The sequence below is a fragment of the Diceros bicornis genome, chromosome 2 (genome assembly GCF_020826845.1).
Source record: "Diceros bicornis minor isolate mBicDic1 chromosome 2, mDicBic1.mat.cur, whole genome shotgun sequence".
NCBI lineage: Eukaryota > Metazoa > Chordata > Mammalia > Perissodactyla > Rhinocerotidae > Diceros > Diceros bicornis.
Genome location: NC_080741.1, coordinates 53,295,065 through 53,313,423, shown reverse-complemented (window position 1 = coordinate 53,313,423; position 18,359 = coordinate 53,295,065). Strand labels below are relative to the sequence as shown.

The 18,359-nt window shown below is 38.3% G+C and overlaps 1 protein-coding gene across 18 annotated transcripts in view; it reads left to right on the top strand.

The window, feature by feature from the left end:
* PBRM1 (polybromo 1) overlaps positions 1-18,359 on the top strand; it is a 119,089-nt gene that overhangs the window by 3,242 nt on the left and 97,488 nt on the right. For 16 of the 18 annotated variants that reach the window (XM_058560707.1, XM_058560670.1, XM_058560724.1 and 13 more), the window contains exons 2-5: positions 1,850-2,002; positions 2,992-3,089; positions 12,415-12,562; positions 16,743-16,886. In XM_058560707.1, the coding sequence (XP_058416690.1) occupies positions 1,865-2,002; positions 2,992-3,089; positions 12,415-12,562; positions 16,743-16,886 (528 nt within the window). In that variant the 5' untranslated portion in view covers positions 1,850-1,864. The remainder of the gene's footprint in view (positions 1-1,849; positions 2,003-2,991; positions 3,090-12,414; positions 12,563-16,742; positions 16,887-18,359) is intronic. The other 2 variants (XM_058560716.1, XM_058560734.1) reach the window with 1 other exon arrangement.

Here is an 18,359-nt window from a genome sequence, read left to right as displayed (position 1 = left end):
TTGTGTACAAAGGATTGTCCTTAGTTTCTTCTTAATGAATTGAGGCCAGTTTATCAGCCTTTTATAAAACAAACAAAAACCAACAAAACTTGGCTGTCCTTGGCCTCAGCCCTTTGAAGCTTTGAGCCAGTTGTAGCCAATTGCAAACTAGTACACTATATAACAAAACCAAAGCCTAGAGGAAGGAACATCATCTTGGTAGGCTGTGTTTTTAAATACCAGGTGGACTGTAGTTCAGAGGAAGAGATAAGAGACTCCTCTTGCTTTTCAGTTGGTTACCAGGATTTTTTTATTTGTTGGTTTGTTTTGCTCCTGCTTTCTGTTCCCTGGAGATCCCCAGTTTTTCTCTCCATGCTAAGAATGGCAACCCCTTCTTTCAGCTGCTGGTGTCTTAGTTTCCTGAAATTGGATGTTGAGTGAAACTGGGATCAGTTTTTTTCTTTTAGCTTTATAGAAAGATCTTTGAAATCACAATATACTAGTTGATATTGTTGTTAAATTGTGTCAGCATTGTAGGACCTTCTCCAGTATAGACCCTTTTGCTCCAGCTGCAGCAGATCATTTCAGTGGTTCTGTTTCTTGTGTTACAGTCCAATGTATATATTTGTAAAGTTGTGTTAAGATTAATTACTTAGGGGCCAGCCCCGTGGCTTGGCGGTTAAGCGCACGCACTCCGCTACTCTGGTGGCCCAGGTTCGGATCCCGGGCGCGCACCGACGCACCGCTTCTCCAGCCATGCTGAGGCTGCGTCCCACATACAGCAACTAAAAGGTTGTGCAACTATGATGTACAGCTATCTACTGGGAGTCTTTGGGGGAAAGAAAAAAGGAGGAGGATTGGCAATGGGTATTAGCTCAGAGCGGGACTTCCTCAGCAAAAAGAGGATTAGCACGGATGTTAGCTGAGGGCTGATCTTCCTCACACACACACAAAAAAAAGATTAGTTACTTAGCAGCCTGCCTAAAACTGAGAGCAAATATTTATATGTTTCTGAAAAGCCAAGTAGGACCTAAAAGCTCAACTCTAAGGTGTTCTTCCAAATCATCTACTGAAACTTAAAGCTATGATTTCAAAATTCATGGGGATAGAGTACTTCATATAACTGAAAAGGAGGTTAATCTGGCTTAACAGAAAAGTTTCACAGCACAGTTTTTGCTACTTTGGCATAGGTATGGCAAGTCACATTAAGTATTTTCCAACGGTATGTCTTGTGGATCCTTCTTTAATGAATGGAAAAAACTCATTTTCGGTGTGTAAATTTTAGGGTGCATCTAAAATGCTAGAAGATTAATTGTCCTCTGTCTCCCTACCCTTTTGTCTCCCTACCATTTGCCTCGGGCACTGCTTCCAATGCTTTTCTATATCATAGCCCATCTGGAAAATGATCAGAATTGTAAGACACACTGGGGAAAACAGATGAGGCTACTGACTCCAGAGGCAACCACCTTGGGGCCTCTGTCCCTGAAGCATGCTTGGCTACCTCAGGGGCTGTGGGATCAATACCTCTGGCACACTAGTGTACCCCTACACGTGGGTTTTCAAACTCTAGTCCAGGGTGAATTTGAGGCCAGAAGTGGTTGAGTCATTCAAAATTGGTGATATACAAATGAGTACACTTTTGCTGAATTTGTCCCATCCACGTTGAAAGTGTAGCATTCTGGTAAGTGAAGGGACTAAAGCAACAAAGTCCAGGACTTCCATTGAAAAAGCTAACAGTTAGTTAAGCTTCTTTGCAACAGTTAAAATATCCTCCTGAGTGAACCATAAGTTTGATAGCAGGTGGCCAGCTGAGGGCTTGCTGGCAGAATCTAAATTTAAATATAAGAACATGACTAATTATTTCTTACAGAAGAAGTTGGATTCCATGGGTTCCAAGAGGAGAAGAGCTACCTCCCCTTCCAGTAGTGTCAGCGGGGACTTTGATGATGGGCACCATTCTGTGTCCACACCAGGCCCAAGCAGGAAAAGGAGGAGACTTTCCAATCTTCCGACTGTAGATCCTGTGAGTAACTTGGATCACAGAGTTTCTGCCTGCTTTTCCTACGGTTCCTTATCCTTCCTTTAATGATAAGTGGTTAAGATGCAAGGCCTTTCCACTTCTTTTTCCTCTGGCTTGATATTGTTAACTTTTTTTTTATGAAAAGTATATATTTAGCCAAAAGTCTTATAGTAATATACAATTTAATATAAAAAAATATCAGTATGTCACATTATATATTCATTCAAATAACTGTGTGCTTGTCATGTGCCAAGCACTGCTCTGGTGATCAGGATATAGCCATGTATAAGACAAGTGAATTTTTCACATGGAGCTAAGATTGTGGTGTGGGGGAAGCAGAATGTAAACAGGTGAACAAATAAGTAATAAACTACCTCAGCTGGTGATAAGTGCTAAGAAGAAAAGTTTGGGTGATTAGGGCTGTTTTGGCTCAAACCATCAGGAAAGGTTTCTGTGTGATGAGAAGGCACTGGCCCTGCAGAGCACTGGGGAAGAGTGTTCCAGGCAGAGGGGCCCAATGTGAAGGGGCTGAGTCAGGAACGGGTTTGGTGTGTTGTGGTTACAGGGAGATGATCAGGAGGGAGAAGGAGAATGGCAAAGTTTGCCCAGCCAAAGTATGTAGTTACCCTACATACTCTGTGGGTAATGTTAGGAGTTTAGATTTTATTCTCTGAGAAGTAAGAAGCCCCTCTATTAGATGATTTTAAGCAAGAGAGTGATATGAACTGATTTAGTTTAAAAGAAAAGAAAAATCAGCAGCAGCATAAGTCTGATGCAAGATATCAAAACATTTAATCAATTAAATTATTTTAAATGAGGAGAGATACTGTCAGCATATTTCAGCCTTGGGTTTCCACATGGGAATTTGGGGATTTGTCCTCTTACTTGTCTACCTGCCTTTTAGGTGTATGTTTTTATTGAAGATAATCCTTATGCCTACACTGGCTTTGTGTTCACTTTTCTGGTGATTTTTCTCCTTTTCCTATGTGTAGATTGCTGTGTGCCATGAACTCTACAACACCATCCGAGACTATAAGGATGAGCAGGGCAGGCTCCTCTGTGAGCTCTTCATTAGGGCACCGAAGCGAAGGTGAGTTGGAAGGTGAATGGGAGGGATTTGGTCCTGGGTCCGTGTTTAAAGTGTTTGGTAATTGAGTTTTCCTTTGGAAAGAACGGCTTAAATGATACTGGGGTCCAGATTTTAGTTTTAGTTGTCAAGATTTAGTGAAACATATTTTTTTAAAAAATTTCTTTAATTGTGGTAAAAAACACACAACATGAAGTTTATGGTCTTCACCATTTTTAAGTGTACAGTTCAACAAGTGTTAAGTATATTCACATTGTTGTACGACAGATCTCCAGAACTTTTTCATATTGCCAAGTTGAAACTCTATACCCATTAAACAACGCCCCATTTTCCCCTCCCCCCAAGCCTCTGGCAACCACTGTTGCACTGTTTCTATGAATTTGACTACTTTAGATACCTCATATAACTGGAATCAGACAGTATTTGTCTTTTGTGACTGGCTTTTTTCACTTAGCATAATGTCCTCAAAATTCATCTATGTTGTAGCATGTGACAAGATTTCCTTCCTTTTTAAGTCTGAATTATATTCCATTGTATGAGTGTACCACATTTTGTTTATCCATTCATCCATTGATAAACACTTGGGTTTCTTCCACCTCTTAGCTGTTATGAATAATGCTGCAGTGAACATGGGTCTGCAAATACCTGTTTGAGAGGCTGCTTTCAGTTCTTTTGGATATATACCCAGAGATGGGATTGCTGAATCTTATAGTAATTCTGTTTTTAAAATTTTGAGTAATCACCCTATCATAGTCCCCCTTATTGGTAGAGGATATGTTTGAAGACCCCAGTAGATGCCTGAAACTGCGGATATTACCAAACCCTGTATATATGTGTGTGTATATATATATATATATACACATATACTATGTTTTTTGCGATACATACATACCTTTGATAAAGTTTAGTTTATAAATTAGGCACAGTAAGAGATTAGCAATAATAAGTAACAATAAAATAGAATAATTATAACAATATACTGTAATAAAATTTACTGTCGATCTTTGCAACCTCAGCATATGATTTTTTTCTTATCAAGTGGAGTACTCTGACCTTCTCACTTAAAGGAAGCACTTTACGACTTCTATTTGGCATATCCAAATTGCCGGCATCACTACTCTTGTGCTTTGGGGCCATTATTAAGTAAAATAAGGGTTACTTGAACACAAGCACTGTGATCTGATAACCGAAATGGCTACTAAGTGACTAACTGGGTGGGTAGCGTATATAGCATGGATATGCTGGACAAAGTGATGATTCATATCCCAGGTGGAACAGACAGCCCGAGATTTCATCATGCTACTCAGAATGGCATGCAATTTAAAACTTATGAATTACTTATTTCTGGAATTTTCCGTTTAATATTTTTGGACTGCGGTTGACCACAGGTAACTGAAACTGTGGGAAGCAAAGCCGTGGATAAGGGGGGACTGCTGTACACCACTGGCTTTCCTGGTTCTCCAGCTGGCAAATGGGAGATCCTGGAACTTCTCAGCCTCCATAATTGCGTGAGCTAATTCTTATAGTAAATCTCTTAAATCTCTCTCTATATATATCCTATTGGTTCTGTTTCTCTAGAGAACCCTGACTAATATAGTCTTCCCACTTTGTTCTTTTTCAGATAGTTTTGGCTCCTTGAGATTTCGTATGAATTTCAGGATGGATTTTTCTGTTTCTGTAAAAAATGCTGTTGGGATTTTAATAGGGATTGCATTGAATATGTAGATTGCTTTGGGTAGTGTTGGTGTCTTAAAAATATTAAGTTTTCTAATCCATGAACATGGACTGTCTTTCCATTTGTTTGTGTCTTTAATTTCTACAGAAATGTGTAGTTTTCAGCGTACAAGTCTTTCACTTCATTGGTTAGGTTTATTCCTAAGTTTTTTTTTTTTTGATGCTATTATAAATGGAATTACTTTCTTTTTTTTTTTAATAATTTTATTTATTTATTTTTCGCCCAAAGCCCCAGTAAATAGTTGTATGCATAGCTGGACATCCTTCTAGTTGCTGTATGTGGGACGTGGCCTCAGCATGGCTGGAGAAGCGGTGCGTCAGTGTGCGCCCGCAATCCGAACCCGGGCCACCAGTAGCGGAGCGCTCGCACTTAACCACTAAGCCATGGGGCCGGCCCTGGAATTACTTGCTTAATTTCCATTTTGCATTGTTCATAGTTAGTGTATAGAAATGCAACTGATTTTTGTGTATTTTGATTTTGTATCCTGAAACTTTGCTGAATTTGCTTATTGGTTCTAATTTTTTTGTGTGGAATCTTTAGAGTTGTCTGCATATAAGAGCATATCATCTGTGAACAGAGATAATTTTACTTCTTCCTTTCCAATTTGGATGCCTTTTGTTTCTTTTCATTGCCTAACTGTTCTGGCTAGAACTTCCAGTACTATGTTGAAAAGAAATGGCGAGAGCAAGCATCTTTGTCTTGTTTCTGAACTTCGAGGAAAAGCTTTCAGTCTCACAATTTTGAGTATGATGTTAGTTGTGGGCTTTTCATAAATGGCGTTTATTGTATTGAGGTAGTTTCTATCTATACCTAATTTGTTGAGAGTTTTTAATCATGAAAGGGTATTGAATTTTGTCAAATGCCTTTTCTGCATCAGTTGAGGTGATCGTGTGGTTATTTTCCTTCATTCTGTTAATGTGATGCATTATTTTTATCAATTTTCATAGGTTGAACCATCCTTGCATTCCAGGAATAAATCCTACTTGGTTGTGGTGTATAATCCTTTTAATATGCTGCTGAATTAATTTTGCTAGTATTTTGTTGAGGATTTTTCATCAATGTTCAGAAGGGATATACATCTGTAGTCTTCTTTTCTTATAGTGCCTTTCTCTGGCTTTGGTATCAGGGCGTTGCTGGCCTCACAGAATAAGTTTTCCCTCCTCCAATTTTTTGGAAAAGTTTGAGAAGGATTAGTGTTGGTTCTTTAAATGTTTGGTAGAATTTACCAGTTAATCTGTAAAGTCAGGGGCTTTTCTTTGCCAGGAGATTTTTGGTTACTGATTCAATCTCTATACTAGTTATAGGTCTATTCAAGTTTTCTGTTTTTTCATATTCAGTTTTGATAGGTTGTATGTTTCTAGGAATTTATCCATTTCTTCTAGGCTATCCAATTTATTGGCGTACAGTTGTTCATAGTGTTCTCTTATAATCCTTTTTATTTCTGTGGTGTCCTTTGTAATGTCCCTTCTTTCATTTCTGATTGTATTTGAGTGTTTTTTTCTTAGTTAATCTAGCTAAGGGTTTGTCAATTTTGTTGATTTTTTCAAAAAACCAGCTCTTAGCTTTGTTGATTTTTTTTTTTTTCTATTTTCTATTTCATTTATCTCTGCTTTATATGTTATTTCCTTCCTTCTGTTAGCTTTGGGTTTAGTTTGTTGTTCTTTCTCTAGTTCTTGAGAGTGAAAAAAAATTTTTTTTGAATTGTTTAGTAGCCTTTTAGTTAGCAGTGAAGTTGTAGCTATCATAGTTAAAAGGGATCAATTTTTCACGTATGCTGAGATGCCACAATGATTATTTTTACCATGCCTTCTCTCTTTTTCCCCTTACTTTTGAGCTTGACTTCTGTGGTCCAATGAAGCAAAACAAACTGCTGACCCCAATATGCACCTTGCACACATCTCCCTGTGGAGGCTATGTTCCCCCTGACTAGAGCTTCCTTCCTTTCTTGCTGTCAAAAAAACATCACTATTTCCTTCAAACTCTGGCAGTTAAAGTTATTTGTTCTGAAAACATGCATGAGTGTGGTAGACAGAATAATGGCCCCCAAATATGTCCATCTTCTAATCCCTGGAACCTATGAATATGTTGGATTACATGGCAAAGAGAAATTTTGTTACTCAACTGACGTTGAGTTGGAGAGATTATCCTGGGTTATCCAGGTGGGCCCACTGTAATCACAAGGGTCCTTAAACTGGGAAGAGGAAGGCAGAAGAGTCCATAATCAGAGAGAGATTTGAAGATACTATATTCCTGACTTTGAAGATGGAGGAAAGGGCTACAAGCCAAGGAATGCAGGTGGCCTCTAGAAGCTGGAAAAGGCTAGGAAATGGATTCTACCCTAGAACCTCCAGAAGGAACGCCAGCACCTTGTTTTTTTCTTAGCTCAGTGAGACTCATTTCAGACTTCTGTAAGATGATAAATTTGTGTTGTTTTAAGCCATTAAGATTGTGGTAATTTGTTACAGCAGCTATGGGAAACTAATACAATGAATTAACTACAGATTTGGATCCATTTGTGATTGTCTCTGCCACAGTGGGTAGCCAACAAGCTGCACGTTGAGCTGAAGGCAAACTTCTCACCTCAAAGAGCAGAGCTACCAAGGATGAGTTGTCACCATCCTGAATAAGAAGAGCCCTGTAAATTAGTCATGGCCAAAAAAGAAGGACTCTTTAAAATGAGGTAACTGTCTCCAAATTTCAGCTGGAGACTGTTATCAGTAACAGTCTTTTAAAAGTTGTCATTTACTTAGCATATGATAATAAAAGCCCATATTTGTTGCTTACCACACACTATACACTATGCCGAACCCTTTCCAGACCTTATCTTGTTTAAACTTGTGAAGTATTACCACAGTTTATAGATGAGAACTTGCACTAGTTCTCAGAACTACTAAAGGATAACTGGAGTTAAGATTCAACTCTTTCTGATTCTAAAGCCTGTGCTCTTAACCAATAAGTTGTATAGAGGAGCAGCATCCTACTGGAGTACACAAACCCCTCATAGAAAAGGACTGCCCCTCTGCTGCCTGCTTTCCACCAGCAGGTTAGTGCTGCAGGACAGAGGGATACAGGCCTTTGGTGCTGGAGCACTGTCTTCTAGCCTCCATGATGCAGTGCCTTGGGAGCACTGCTGCCTTCCCCTAGTGCTGTGTCTGAGGGAATGCATATGTTTTCTCAAGAGTGTGTGGGAAGTAGTATTGCTCAGAGGTACACAATTGTGAATCTCTTTTTGAGACGTTGTTTTGATTAGTATATTAGGCTGCTTGTACTAGGACATCTAAATTAACAATGGCTAAAACAAGAAAAATTGCTTTGTCGCATGTTAAATTCCTGTTCAGGGCCCAGGTACTGTCTATCTTTTTGTTCTGCTGTCCTTGGGGTGTCCCCCTTGTCTGCATGGTCTGAGATGGCCCACCACCACAACTACCTTCTAGCCCGTAGGAAAAAGAAGACATGTTAAGGATGTGACCTGGACATGACACACTTCAGCTCTTGCATTGGCCAGCACTTAGCTGCAGTGAGGCTAGAGAATATGATCTTTAGTACCCAGACAGCAGCTTAGGGTGCTGTCATCCTGGGAAGAAGGGAAAATGAGTTTGGGGGTAGCCTGGCTCTGCACTTCAGGCCTGGTGTTTCTCACTTTTCTGGTGAAAACTGTTATTTATGTTTTGGATGTTCTGTGACCATATCATGGCAGGGTGCCCTCACCTATTGTTGAAAGAGAAAAGCTGTTATAAAAGAATGTGTATTGTACAATCCTATCTGTATATATGTGCATAGAAGTCTGGAAGAATACTCATAGTGCTTTTAACTCTAGATGAATAGGAACAGTTTTTACTTTTTTATGCTTTTCTGTATGTTTGATATAAGTGGAAAAATTAGTAGAGCTATTTCATTTTAAAAGTGGGAGGACCCTTTTTTGACCATATTATATAGAGTAGAGTGTTGGGATTCTGATCTCTCTTTTGTCTGTGTGGTAATTCTGAAAATGCTTGTGAGGATCCGTCTAGCAGAACTTCCAAGAGATAGTGTCCTTTCTAGGCATGTGTCCTCATTGGGTTCTCAGTTGTCTACAGATCATCCCCCAGACCTGAGAGGGTGCTGAGGTCCAGCCTTGGCAAGGAGCACTGGACTGTGACCCATCAGGCCCAGGTGGAGAGAGCCTAATACTCACTCTGAGAAAGCCCCTTGGTGCCACTGACAACATCAATAGTAGGCCTGCATGATCCTTTGTTGTTACTCACCAAGACCTTTATGTTCTTGTACTTTCTCTGAATAGCAAATGGAGTACTCCTTTTATCCCCTCATACTTAATTTTATAGTTTACTGAAATGTAAGTGGTTGATAAGGGTTTTAAAAAACTCGATTTTTTATTCTTCTTCCTTTCCCTTCCTGAAGGATTCAATTCAGAAGTCATTAGGTGAGGCTGAGCAAGGTAGGCATCTGCAAGGAAGACAAGCAGATAGGTGAATAGGGAGAGTGTGGATAGTAGCAGTGTCACATCATGGGGTGTCAGAGCCTGGGCGTGGTAAAGAGGGGGTTCATGGAGAAGGACTTCCTGGCACAGGGTGTTGAGGCCTAAATGGGAGAAGGAGGGCATCCATTTTGGGGGAGTGACGGTGGCAGTGGTCTGTCATAGGTGGAGTAAGGAGGGCATTCCCACAGAGTGTAGCCTAGCACACAGGGAGGGGTCATAGACTGAGTGAGATGAGGAGAGCATTGTTGGGTGGAGGTAGGACAGTAGCAAGAAGAGACTGGTTACATGCAGGAGACCAATCACGTAAGTAAATACATTGCAGATATGATCTTTAGTACCCAGGAGTCAGGCTTCTCACACTCTGAGAAGTGGAGTACAAGTAGGGAAAGGAAACTAGAATGAACCCTGTGGTCTTGGATTGGAATTGGAGATATTGGTGTGATTTCATGGTGTCTAATATATGTAGATATAGAAATAAATATAGATATAAGTGAACATATGTGTATTGCCTAGATATGTCTATTGAGACAGCCTGGGAGCAGCAACACCCCAGTAGAAATGAACACATCTAGCACCTCAGTTTTGGTTTTTAAATACCGTTTACTGTTAAAAGGAACCAGAGTTCTTTGGGGAAATGGATGATTTCAAGGGCAGAGAAAGTACAAGATGAGCCTGTAACATCTTATGGTTCCAGGAAATAGTCAGGTGCTCAAAGGGTAATAGGAACATGTCAAAAGGACATAGAAGGGGCCGGCCTGGTGGCGCAAGTGGTTAAGTGTGTGTGCTCTGCTGCGGCAGCCCGGGGTTCGCTGGTTCGGATCCCGGGTGCGCACCGACGCACTGCTTGGCAAGCCATGCTGTGGCGGCGTCCCATATAAAGTGGAGGAAGATGGGCACAGATGTTAGCCCAGGGCCAGTCTTCCTCAGCCAAGGAAAAAAAAAAAAGAGGAGGATTGGCAGATGTTAGCACAGGGCTGATCTCCTCACACACACAAAAAAAGGACATAGAAAATAGAAGCCGTCTCGAAAGGACTCCTACTGGCCAAACCTGGAGCAGTTTGAGCATCAGAATAGTTACAGTGCAGTCATACATCACTTAACAACAGGGATATATTCTGAGAGAGATGTTGTTAGGCAATTTCATTGTGGTGTGAGCATCATAGAGTGTACTTACACAAACCTAGATGGTATAGCCTACTACGCACCTAGGCTATATGGTACTCATTTTATGGGACCACTGTTGTATATTTATCATTGACCAAAACGTCATTATGTGGCATATAACTGTGATGGTGTTTTTTTTTTTTGTTTTTGTGAGGAAGACTGGCCCTGAGCTAACATCCATGCCCATCTTCCTCCACTTTATGTGGGACGCCGCCACAGCATGGCCTGACCCAGGGGCCGAACCAGGGCCGCCAGCAGCGGAGCGCGTGCACTTAACCGCTACGCCGAGGGGCCAGCCCCAACTGTGATGGTTTTTAACCCACTAAGTGAAATAGGAATCCAGGAATCCATATTGATATAAATAAATGAATAAATTGATGAGGAAAGGCTTTTTACGTAGTCTGGAGGTACCTCTGCATAGAGTACAAGGAGAAAAAGAGTAACTTGGTCGGTTGAGAAACTTGGCAGACCACCATAATCAAGTGATCAAAATCAACCTCATCTAAGTAATGGGACAAGTTGAAATCATGTGCCACCAGATGGGATACAATGAGATGAATACAACATCCTTTCTGTCGTAGTCCTGCCAAAGAAGCATAATCTGAATTTATTCGTCAAGAAAACAGACAAACCCAAATTGAGAGACATTCTACAAAATAACTGGTCTGTGATCTTCAAAAGTATCAAGATCATGAAAGTCAAGGAAAGACTGAAGAACTGTTTCAGAATGAAGGAAACGAAAGAAATGTAACTAAATGCAACATATGATTCTGAACTTGATCCTTTTGCTGTAAAGGACAATTTTAGAACAAGTTGGCAAAATATGAATGGAGTCTGAGGATTAGATGGTGGTACTATATCCAAGTTAATTTCCTGATTTTGATGGTTGAACTGTGGTCCTTGTTTGTAGGAAATACACACTATACTATTCAAGGATGGTAGGACATCATGCCAACAGCTTGTTCTCAAATGGTTCAGAAAAAATATTCTTTGTACTGTTCTTGCAACTTTTATGTCAAAATAAAAAGTTTTAAAAAGTTATGTATATCATACATACATGGCTATAACATGTCCTCCAAGGTCCCAAGAGAGATTAAGCCTTAATTCTTTGTATGTAATAACTTATCTCTTACACATCTAGAATGGAGTTAACTACCTACCCCCAAGAGAGAATTGAGAAAAATAGTCACTTAGATAATTTTTCAGAAGGTTTACTTATCATGGAACTCCATTCGAAAAAAGCCAGAAAGAATAATGAACATCCATGAACGCAAAACCCAACTTAAGAAATTATCATTATAACTACCTTTGAAGTTTCCTGTGTGTCCCTCACTATCCCTCCCCTCCAAGAGATAATAACTATCCTGAATTTTGTGTTTATCATTCCAGTGCCCTTTTTTTTTAAATAGTTGAGTCACGTTTGAATGTCTTATTGTCCTTTTATCTTTGGTAAGCTCCTTGTGCCAAGGACTGCATCTTTCTCCTTTGTAACTTTAGTAATTGATATTAGAGCAGTATATCTAATAGACACTTGATAGTAGTTGGCAGAAAAATTCTGTGGTCACTAGCTGAAGAAAGATTTTGTAAATTTATAAAGAGCCTTGAAACATGGATCTGTTTTCAGCCACTGCTGAATACCATGAAAGGTAAGTCATTTTCATTTGCAGAAGATACCATTGACGTAGTTTGAGCGCTGGTACTCTAAATCTTAAATATTTAGCATACAAAAGACCATCACAAATGTTAATTTAGGTTTTTATGTCACTAATATATATTTTGAAAAGGGCATGCATATGCGTCTTGCTTTTGTTATTCTCTTTTAGTTCAAATAATGGGAATAAGTCTAGTATATTCTATCACTTGGAATGTTGGACATTGCCACAGATGATTTTGAAATACAACTTTTTATAGGCTTTGGATTAATGCCTTTTAAAAAAATTAAATTATAACAGAAATCAACCAGATTATTATGAAGTAGTTTCTCAGCCCATTGACTTGATGAAAATCCAGCAGAAACTAAAAATGGAAGAGTATGATGATGTTAATCTGCTGACTGCTGACTTCCAGCTGCTCTTTAACAATGCAAAGGCCTATTATAAGGTAAGAAAGCATCAAATTCGAAAGGTATCCAATTTGATAGCTGTCTGGCTTTTTAATATTTATCAATCTGATAGGTGAGTAGTGGTTTCTAATTTGGTGGTTTGAGTTTGCATTTCTCTTATTAGTAAAGAGGCTGAACATTCTTATGATTATGAAACATTCTTGTTTCTTCTGTATCTGCTCAAATCTTTTGCCCATTTCTCTCTTGGGTTGTCATTTTCATATTTATTTCTAGAAACTTTTAATATTTTCTAGATACTAATACTTTTTTGGTTATATGTGTTACACATTTCTTCCCTCACTGTGTGGCTGTCTTTTCACTCTTTTTCTGGGTCTTTTGATGAAAAGAAGTTTTTTATTTTAACATATTCAGATTTATAAGTCTTTAACTTTGTGGTTTATCCTTCCTTGTCTGTTGTTTCAGAAATGCCTCTTGCCAAAAGATTATTAAAATATTCTTCTCTTATATTTTCTTCTAAAAGTTTAATAGTTTTGTCTTTCACATATAAGTCTTTAATGCAGCTGGGATTGATTTTCATCTCTTCTGTGAGGTAGGGATCTATTTTTTTCCCACAAATATAAGCAGCGCCTTGAAATGGCCATCCTCTCCACATTTGTCTGCAGTGTCAGTGCTGGCATCGTTTCCATGTGCTCATGGGTCCCTTTCTGGCCTTTTGTTCTGGCCAGTTTATCTATTACTGGGCTATACTATTCTTGCCTTAATTAATTACTGTAGCTTTATAATTCTTTATCTGATAAGGAAAGTATCTTGATTATTCTTGGCCCTTTATACATTTTAATATTAGTGTGTTAGGTCAACAAGTGCAAAAAAAATTTTGTTGAAATTGCCTTGGTTTCGTATATCATATTTTGGAGAATTGGTGTAACTGTAATGCTGATTATTCCAGTCTATGAATTTGATATGTCTTGATTTATTCTTCTTCAATGTATTTTAGCAAAGCTTTAAATGTTTCTTCATAAAAATTTTGCAAAAATGTTGTTAGATTTATTCTTAAAGCTGTATGTATGTATATTTTTCTTTAATTGAGGTATAATTCACACATTCTTTTCAAGTCTAGAATACAGAGGTTTTTGGTATATTCACAAAGTTGTGCAACCATCACCACTATCTAACTCCAGAATATTTTCATTACACGCCTAAAAAACACATACTCATTAACAGGCGCTCTGCATTTCTCCTCCTTCCAGCATATGGCAACCACTAATCTACTTTCTTTCTGTATAGATTTGCCTGTTCAGGACGTTACATATAAATGAAATTATACACTCTCTGGCCTTTGATGACTAGCTTTCACTGACCATAATGTCTTCAAGGTTCATCCATGTTGTAACATGTATAGTACTTCATTCCTTTTTATGACTGAATAATATTTCCTTATAATGGATATACCACATTTTGTGTATCTGTTTCCCAGTTGATGGACATCTTGGTTATTTGTGCTTTTAGCTATCATCAATAATGCTACTATAAATTTAGTGAGTATAATAAGAGTGCTGTTCATCGGTTAGCATACGCCGCATGTGTCCATTAGACCTAGCTTGTTAATTATGTTGCTAAAATCTTTTATATCCCTAGTGATTTACCTATATGAACTATCTACTTAACAAATGAGGTGTTTTAAAATCTCTCACTCTGGTGATAGACTCTGTTTCTCCTTATAAGTCTGTTGATTCTTTGCTTTATATATTTTGAAACTCTGCAAATGGGAGCGTTCAAGTTTAAATAGTTATATTGTCCTAGTAAGTTGAATTTTTTTGCATTATGTAGTAGCCCTCTTTATCGCTAGTAGTGTCTTTTGTTTGAAGTCTGTTTTATCTGATATTGATATAATTATATCAGCTTTATTTTTGTGTACCTAGTTTTTTTTCCATTCTTTTTTTCCACCCTTTTCATATCCTTTTAATGCTGGTTTATCTCTTGTAAACAACATATACATGTATTTCTATTAATCCAGTTGATAATTTTTACCTTTAAACTGGAGCATTTTATCTCTTTACAGTTTGAGAAATTATCATTATGATGGGATATATTCCTGTCACCTAAATGTCTTTTTTCTATTTATCTCATTTTTGTCATGTTTTTTTATTTTGTTTTTCCCCCTGCCTCCTTTTGATTTTGTTTTTAATTTATTTCTTCTTATTTCCTCTACAATTTGGAATTTGTAAGATCTGTTGATAATCTATTAGTTCTTATCCAAGAAGTTTTAATATGTGTAATTAACTTATCAAAGTAGAAAGTTAATCAGCATTTTAAACCTCCTTCTAAACCATACAAAGACCTTAGAATAATTGAACTCTGCTCTATTTATTTTTGCTACTGATGTTTCTTTGTATTTTAGTTCTATTGTGGCAAATTTTTAATCCCATAAAATAATGTTATACATAGTCAGTATTTTTACTCGTAAACGTATGTACTACTTTCTTTATTCTTCATTCTTTCATTGCTACTGAAAAGTGATCTGTCAGTATAGTTGTAGTTCCTTTAAAGGTTATCTGTCTTTTCTTTCTAGCTATCTTTAGAATCTTCTTTTTGTCTTTTGTATTCTACAGTTTCATTCTGATATGTCTAGATATGAATATCTTTTTATTTATATAATTTGGGAGTTATAGAGCTTCTTAAATCTTTGGATTGGTGTTTTTCATCAACTCTGAGAAGTTTTCAGCCATTGTGTCTTTGCATATTGCCTTTGCCCCATTCTCTCTTCCTTCTCTTTGTAGAACTCTGATTGAATATTGTATTAGAACTCTCTTAAGGTCTCCATTTCTCTTAACCTTTCATAGTCTCCTTTTTTGTGTCTCTGTTGCTTTTTAGATAATTTCTTTAGTTCTTCCAATTTTCTTTGAGATCTGCTCTTACACCAATCTGTTGAGTTTCTACATTTTGATATTTATATTTTTCATATTTTGAAAGTAGTTTCTCATTTAGGGTCTCCTGTACTTTGCTTATGTCTTCAATTCCATTGTTTCTTTAAACATATTCAACATATTTTTTTTTCCTATGGCAGATAATTCTAATATTTGAAGTATTTGCATGTCTGATTTTGCTGTCATTTCTGCCAGCTTTCTCTTATGATTCTTTCATTCTTGTGTGTTTCTTAAATTTTGACCAGGAGCTCATATTTCTTGGAACTCTATCTGTAGAAGTTCTTTGAGGTTTAGATTGAAGTTGGGTTCTTCCAGAGAAGACTTATTGTTTATGTGAGGCACCTGGCCTGTCTTTGTTAGGGATAGTTTATGATGAAGAGTTTTCAGAGGAGATTCATCTGGTGCCTCACCTCTCCCCGCAGTGCTGTGGTTTGAGAGTAGACATGGGTTGAGCTAGGTGGAGGTTGAGGTGGGTAGTCTTCCTTGTTCTCTGGCAGCCTAGAAATGGAATTGTTTTGAATTCCACTTACACTGCAGCCATGGCCTTTGGAGTTCCAGCTTCTGGTGGACTCTGGCCTTTATCTCCTGTCAGGAGCCTTGAAAACTAAAGCTTAGATTTGTCTTGTCTTACAAATGCCCTCAAAGTGAACATTGGCTTCAGTGTTCTGCTTGCTCATCTGGGTTCCGCTGTTACTCTGTGCTTGCTTTTATGAACATTGCTTACTCCTTATTGGCAGCACGTGGATGCATCTTTAAAGTTTTGTTTTTTTGTTTGCTTGTTTTTTAACATTACATCCAACATTGTTTTTACTGGAAAGTTTCAGTTAGAGTTCATTCCCACTATACTTCAGGAAAAGAAATCTTCAAATATGGTGTTAAATAGTTTAAAAATAGAAGTAATATCAGGACAGTCATTAGCTGCTGTCCTTCAGACTTCTATCCCTTAAATTGGGTCTTATCCTTTAAATTGTCTTTCTTAGTATATTGATAATAACTAGTCTTAATTTAGAAAATCATTTATTTTCTGCCTCAAGTTTTTCTGTAATGAGATAAGGCATAAATAAATAAAGTAATTTGATTTCAGAATGCCTTTATAACATACATTTAGTTCTTCAGAAGAGGAATGGAGGCCCATGTATCTTTTAATCATAAGGATTTTAAAATTTATAATAGAGTTTCAAAGTTATGTCTTAGAATACCATCTCTGCTGGAACAGGATGCTTTAAACGTAGTAATTGATTTACAATGAAATACTAAAATCATTTTTTTTTCTCTTGTGTTGGCTAATGTACAGCCAGATTCTCCTGAATATAAAGCTGCTTGTAAACTCTGGGATTTGTACCTTCGAACAAGAAATGAGTTTGTTCAGAAAGGAGAAGCAGATGATGACGATGATGATGAGGATGGGCAAGACAATCAAGGCACAGTGACTGAAGGAGTACGTGTGCAGCTGGAACGGGTGATGGGTGGGCTGTTGGGAGGTGGACAAGGCCCCTGCCTGTGATTTCCTCTGAGTTGCTCTGGGCAGCTGGCCTCCCTATACAGTTGTATTGGTAACTGGGAGGGTAAAGGGGCGTACAGCCAGAGAATCCCACTCTAATTGCAAGGGATCCTAGGACAGCTGCACAATGTGTGCTGTGTTTGGTGGTTTTCATGAATTGCTCTTATATTAATGCGTATTTCCTGCTCAGTTTTAAAGATAATCCTCATATTTTTAAGGCCTGGTCCGATATTGCTAGATTGAGATATCATGTAAGGGCAGGCAGTGTTGTGATTTAAAAGTTGGATGGAATCCAAATGAAATGATTTTAGTTAGGAAGGTTTTTGTAGTAGACTGGTTATTGTTCCTAGAGCATGCCAGGTGTGTTCCTACATCTGGAATTTTGCAGTTGCTCTTCTGCGTAGAATGTGCCTCCTTTTACTCTTCTTGTGACTAGCTCTTTTTCATCATTCTAACATCACTTAAAATAATGGCAGCTGGGAGACGACTTTCCTAATCACCCTGTCTAAATTGTTTGCTCCATGCTCCTTCTTTGCTATCATCACATCACTTTGTTCTGTGGTCTTCAGTTTTTTTCATGTTACGTGAAATAACCTGTTTATTCGTTTATGTGTTTATTTTCGCTTTTCCCCCAAGTAGAAAGATAGCTTCACAAAAGATGTCACCTTGTTCATCTGTTCCTGGCATCTACACTGTACCTGACATGTAGGTACTGATAAATACTTGCTGAATGAACACAGATGTTTAAAAAGAGGAAAAATAATAGTAAAAGGAATCACATCTCGGGACCGGCCCCGTGGCTTAGCGGTTAAGTGCGTGTGCTCCGCTACTGGTGGCCCAGGTTCGGATCCTGGGTGCGCACCGACGCACCGCTTCTCCGGCCATGCTGAGGCCGCGTCCCACATACAGCAACTAGAAGAATGTGCAACTATGACATACAACTATCTACTGGGGCTTTGGGGAAAAAAAAAACGTGGAGGAGGATTGGCAATAGATGTTAGCTCAGAGCCTGTCTTTCTCAGCAAAAAGAGGAGGATTAGCACGGATGTTAGCTCAGGGCTGATCTTCCTCACAAAAAAAAAAGGAATCAAATCTCTTTTCTGCTGCTAAATAGTAAGACACCCAAAGCAGAGCATTCCCCTTTCTTCTTTAAGTTACCTAGATAGGCCTTTTGCTGGAACTCGGACATGGAAAGATGCAGTGGTGGGTGAATTTCTCAAAAACATAACTTCTTAAGGGTCTCAAAATCTAGTTGCTAGGCACTTTGTCAATTTCTTTCTAGAAATTAAATGATTGGAATTAGGTAGAAGGCAATTAACTAGGGATTCCCTGGAATTTTACTTTCTGATATTAATATAGAAGCAGCAACGTAACCCAATCTTCTTGGGCAGAACATTACCTACAGAGGGT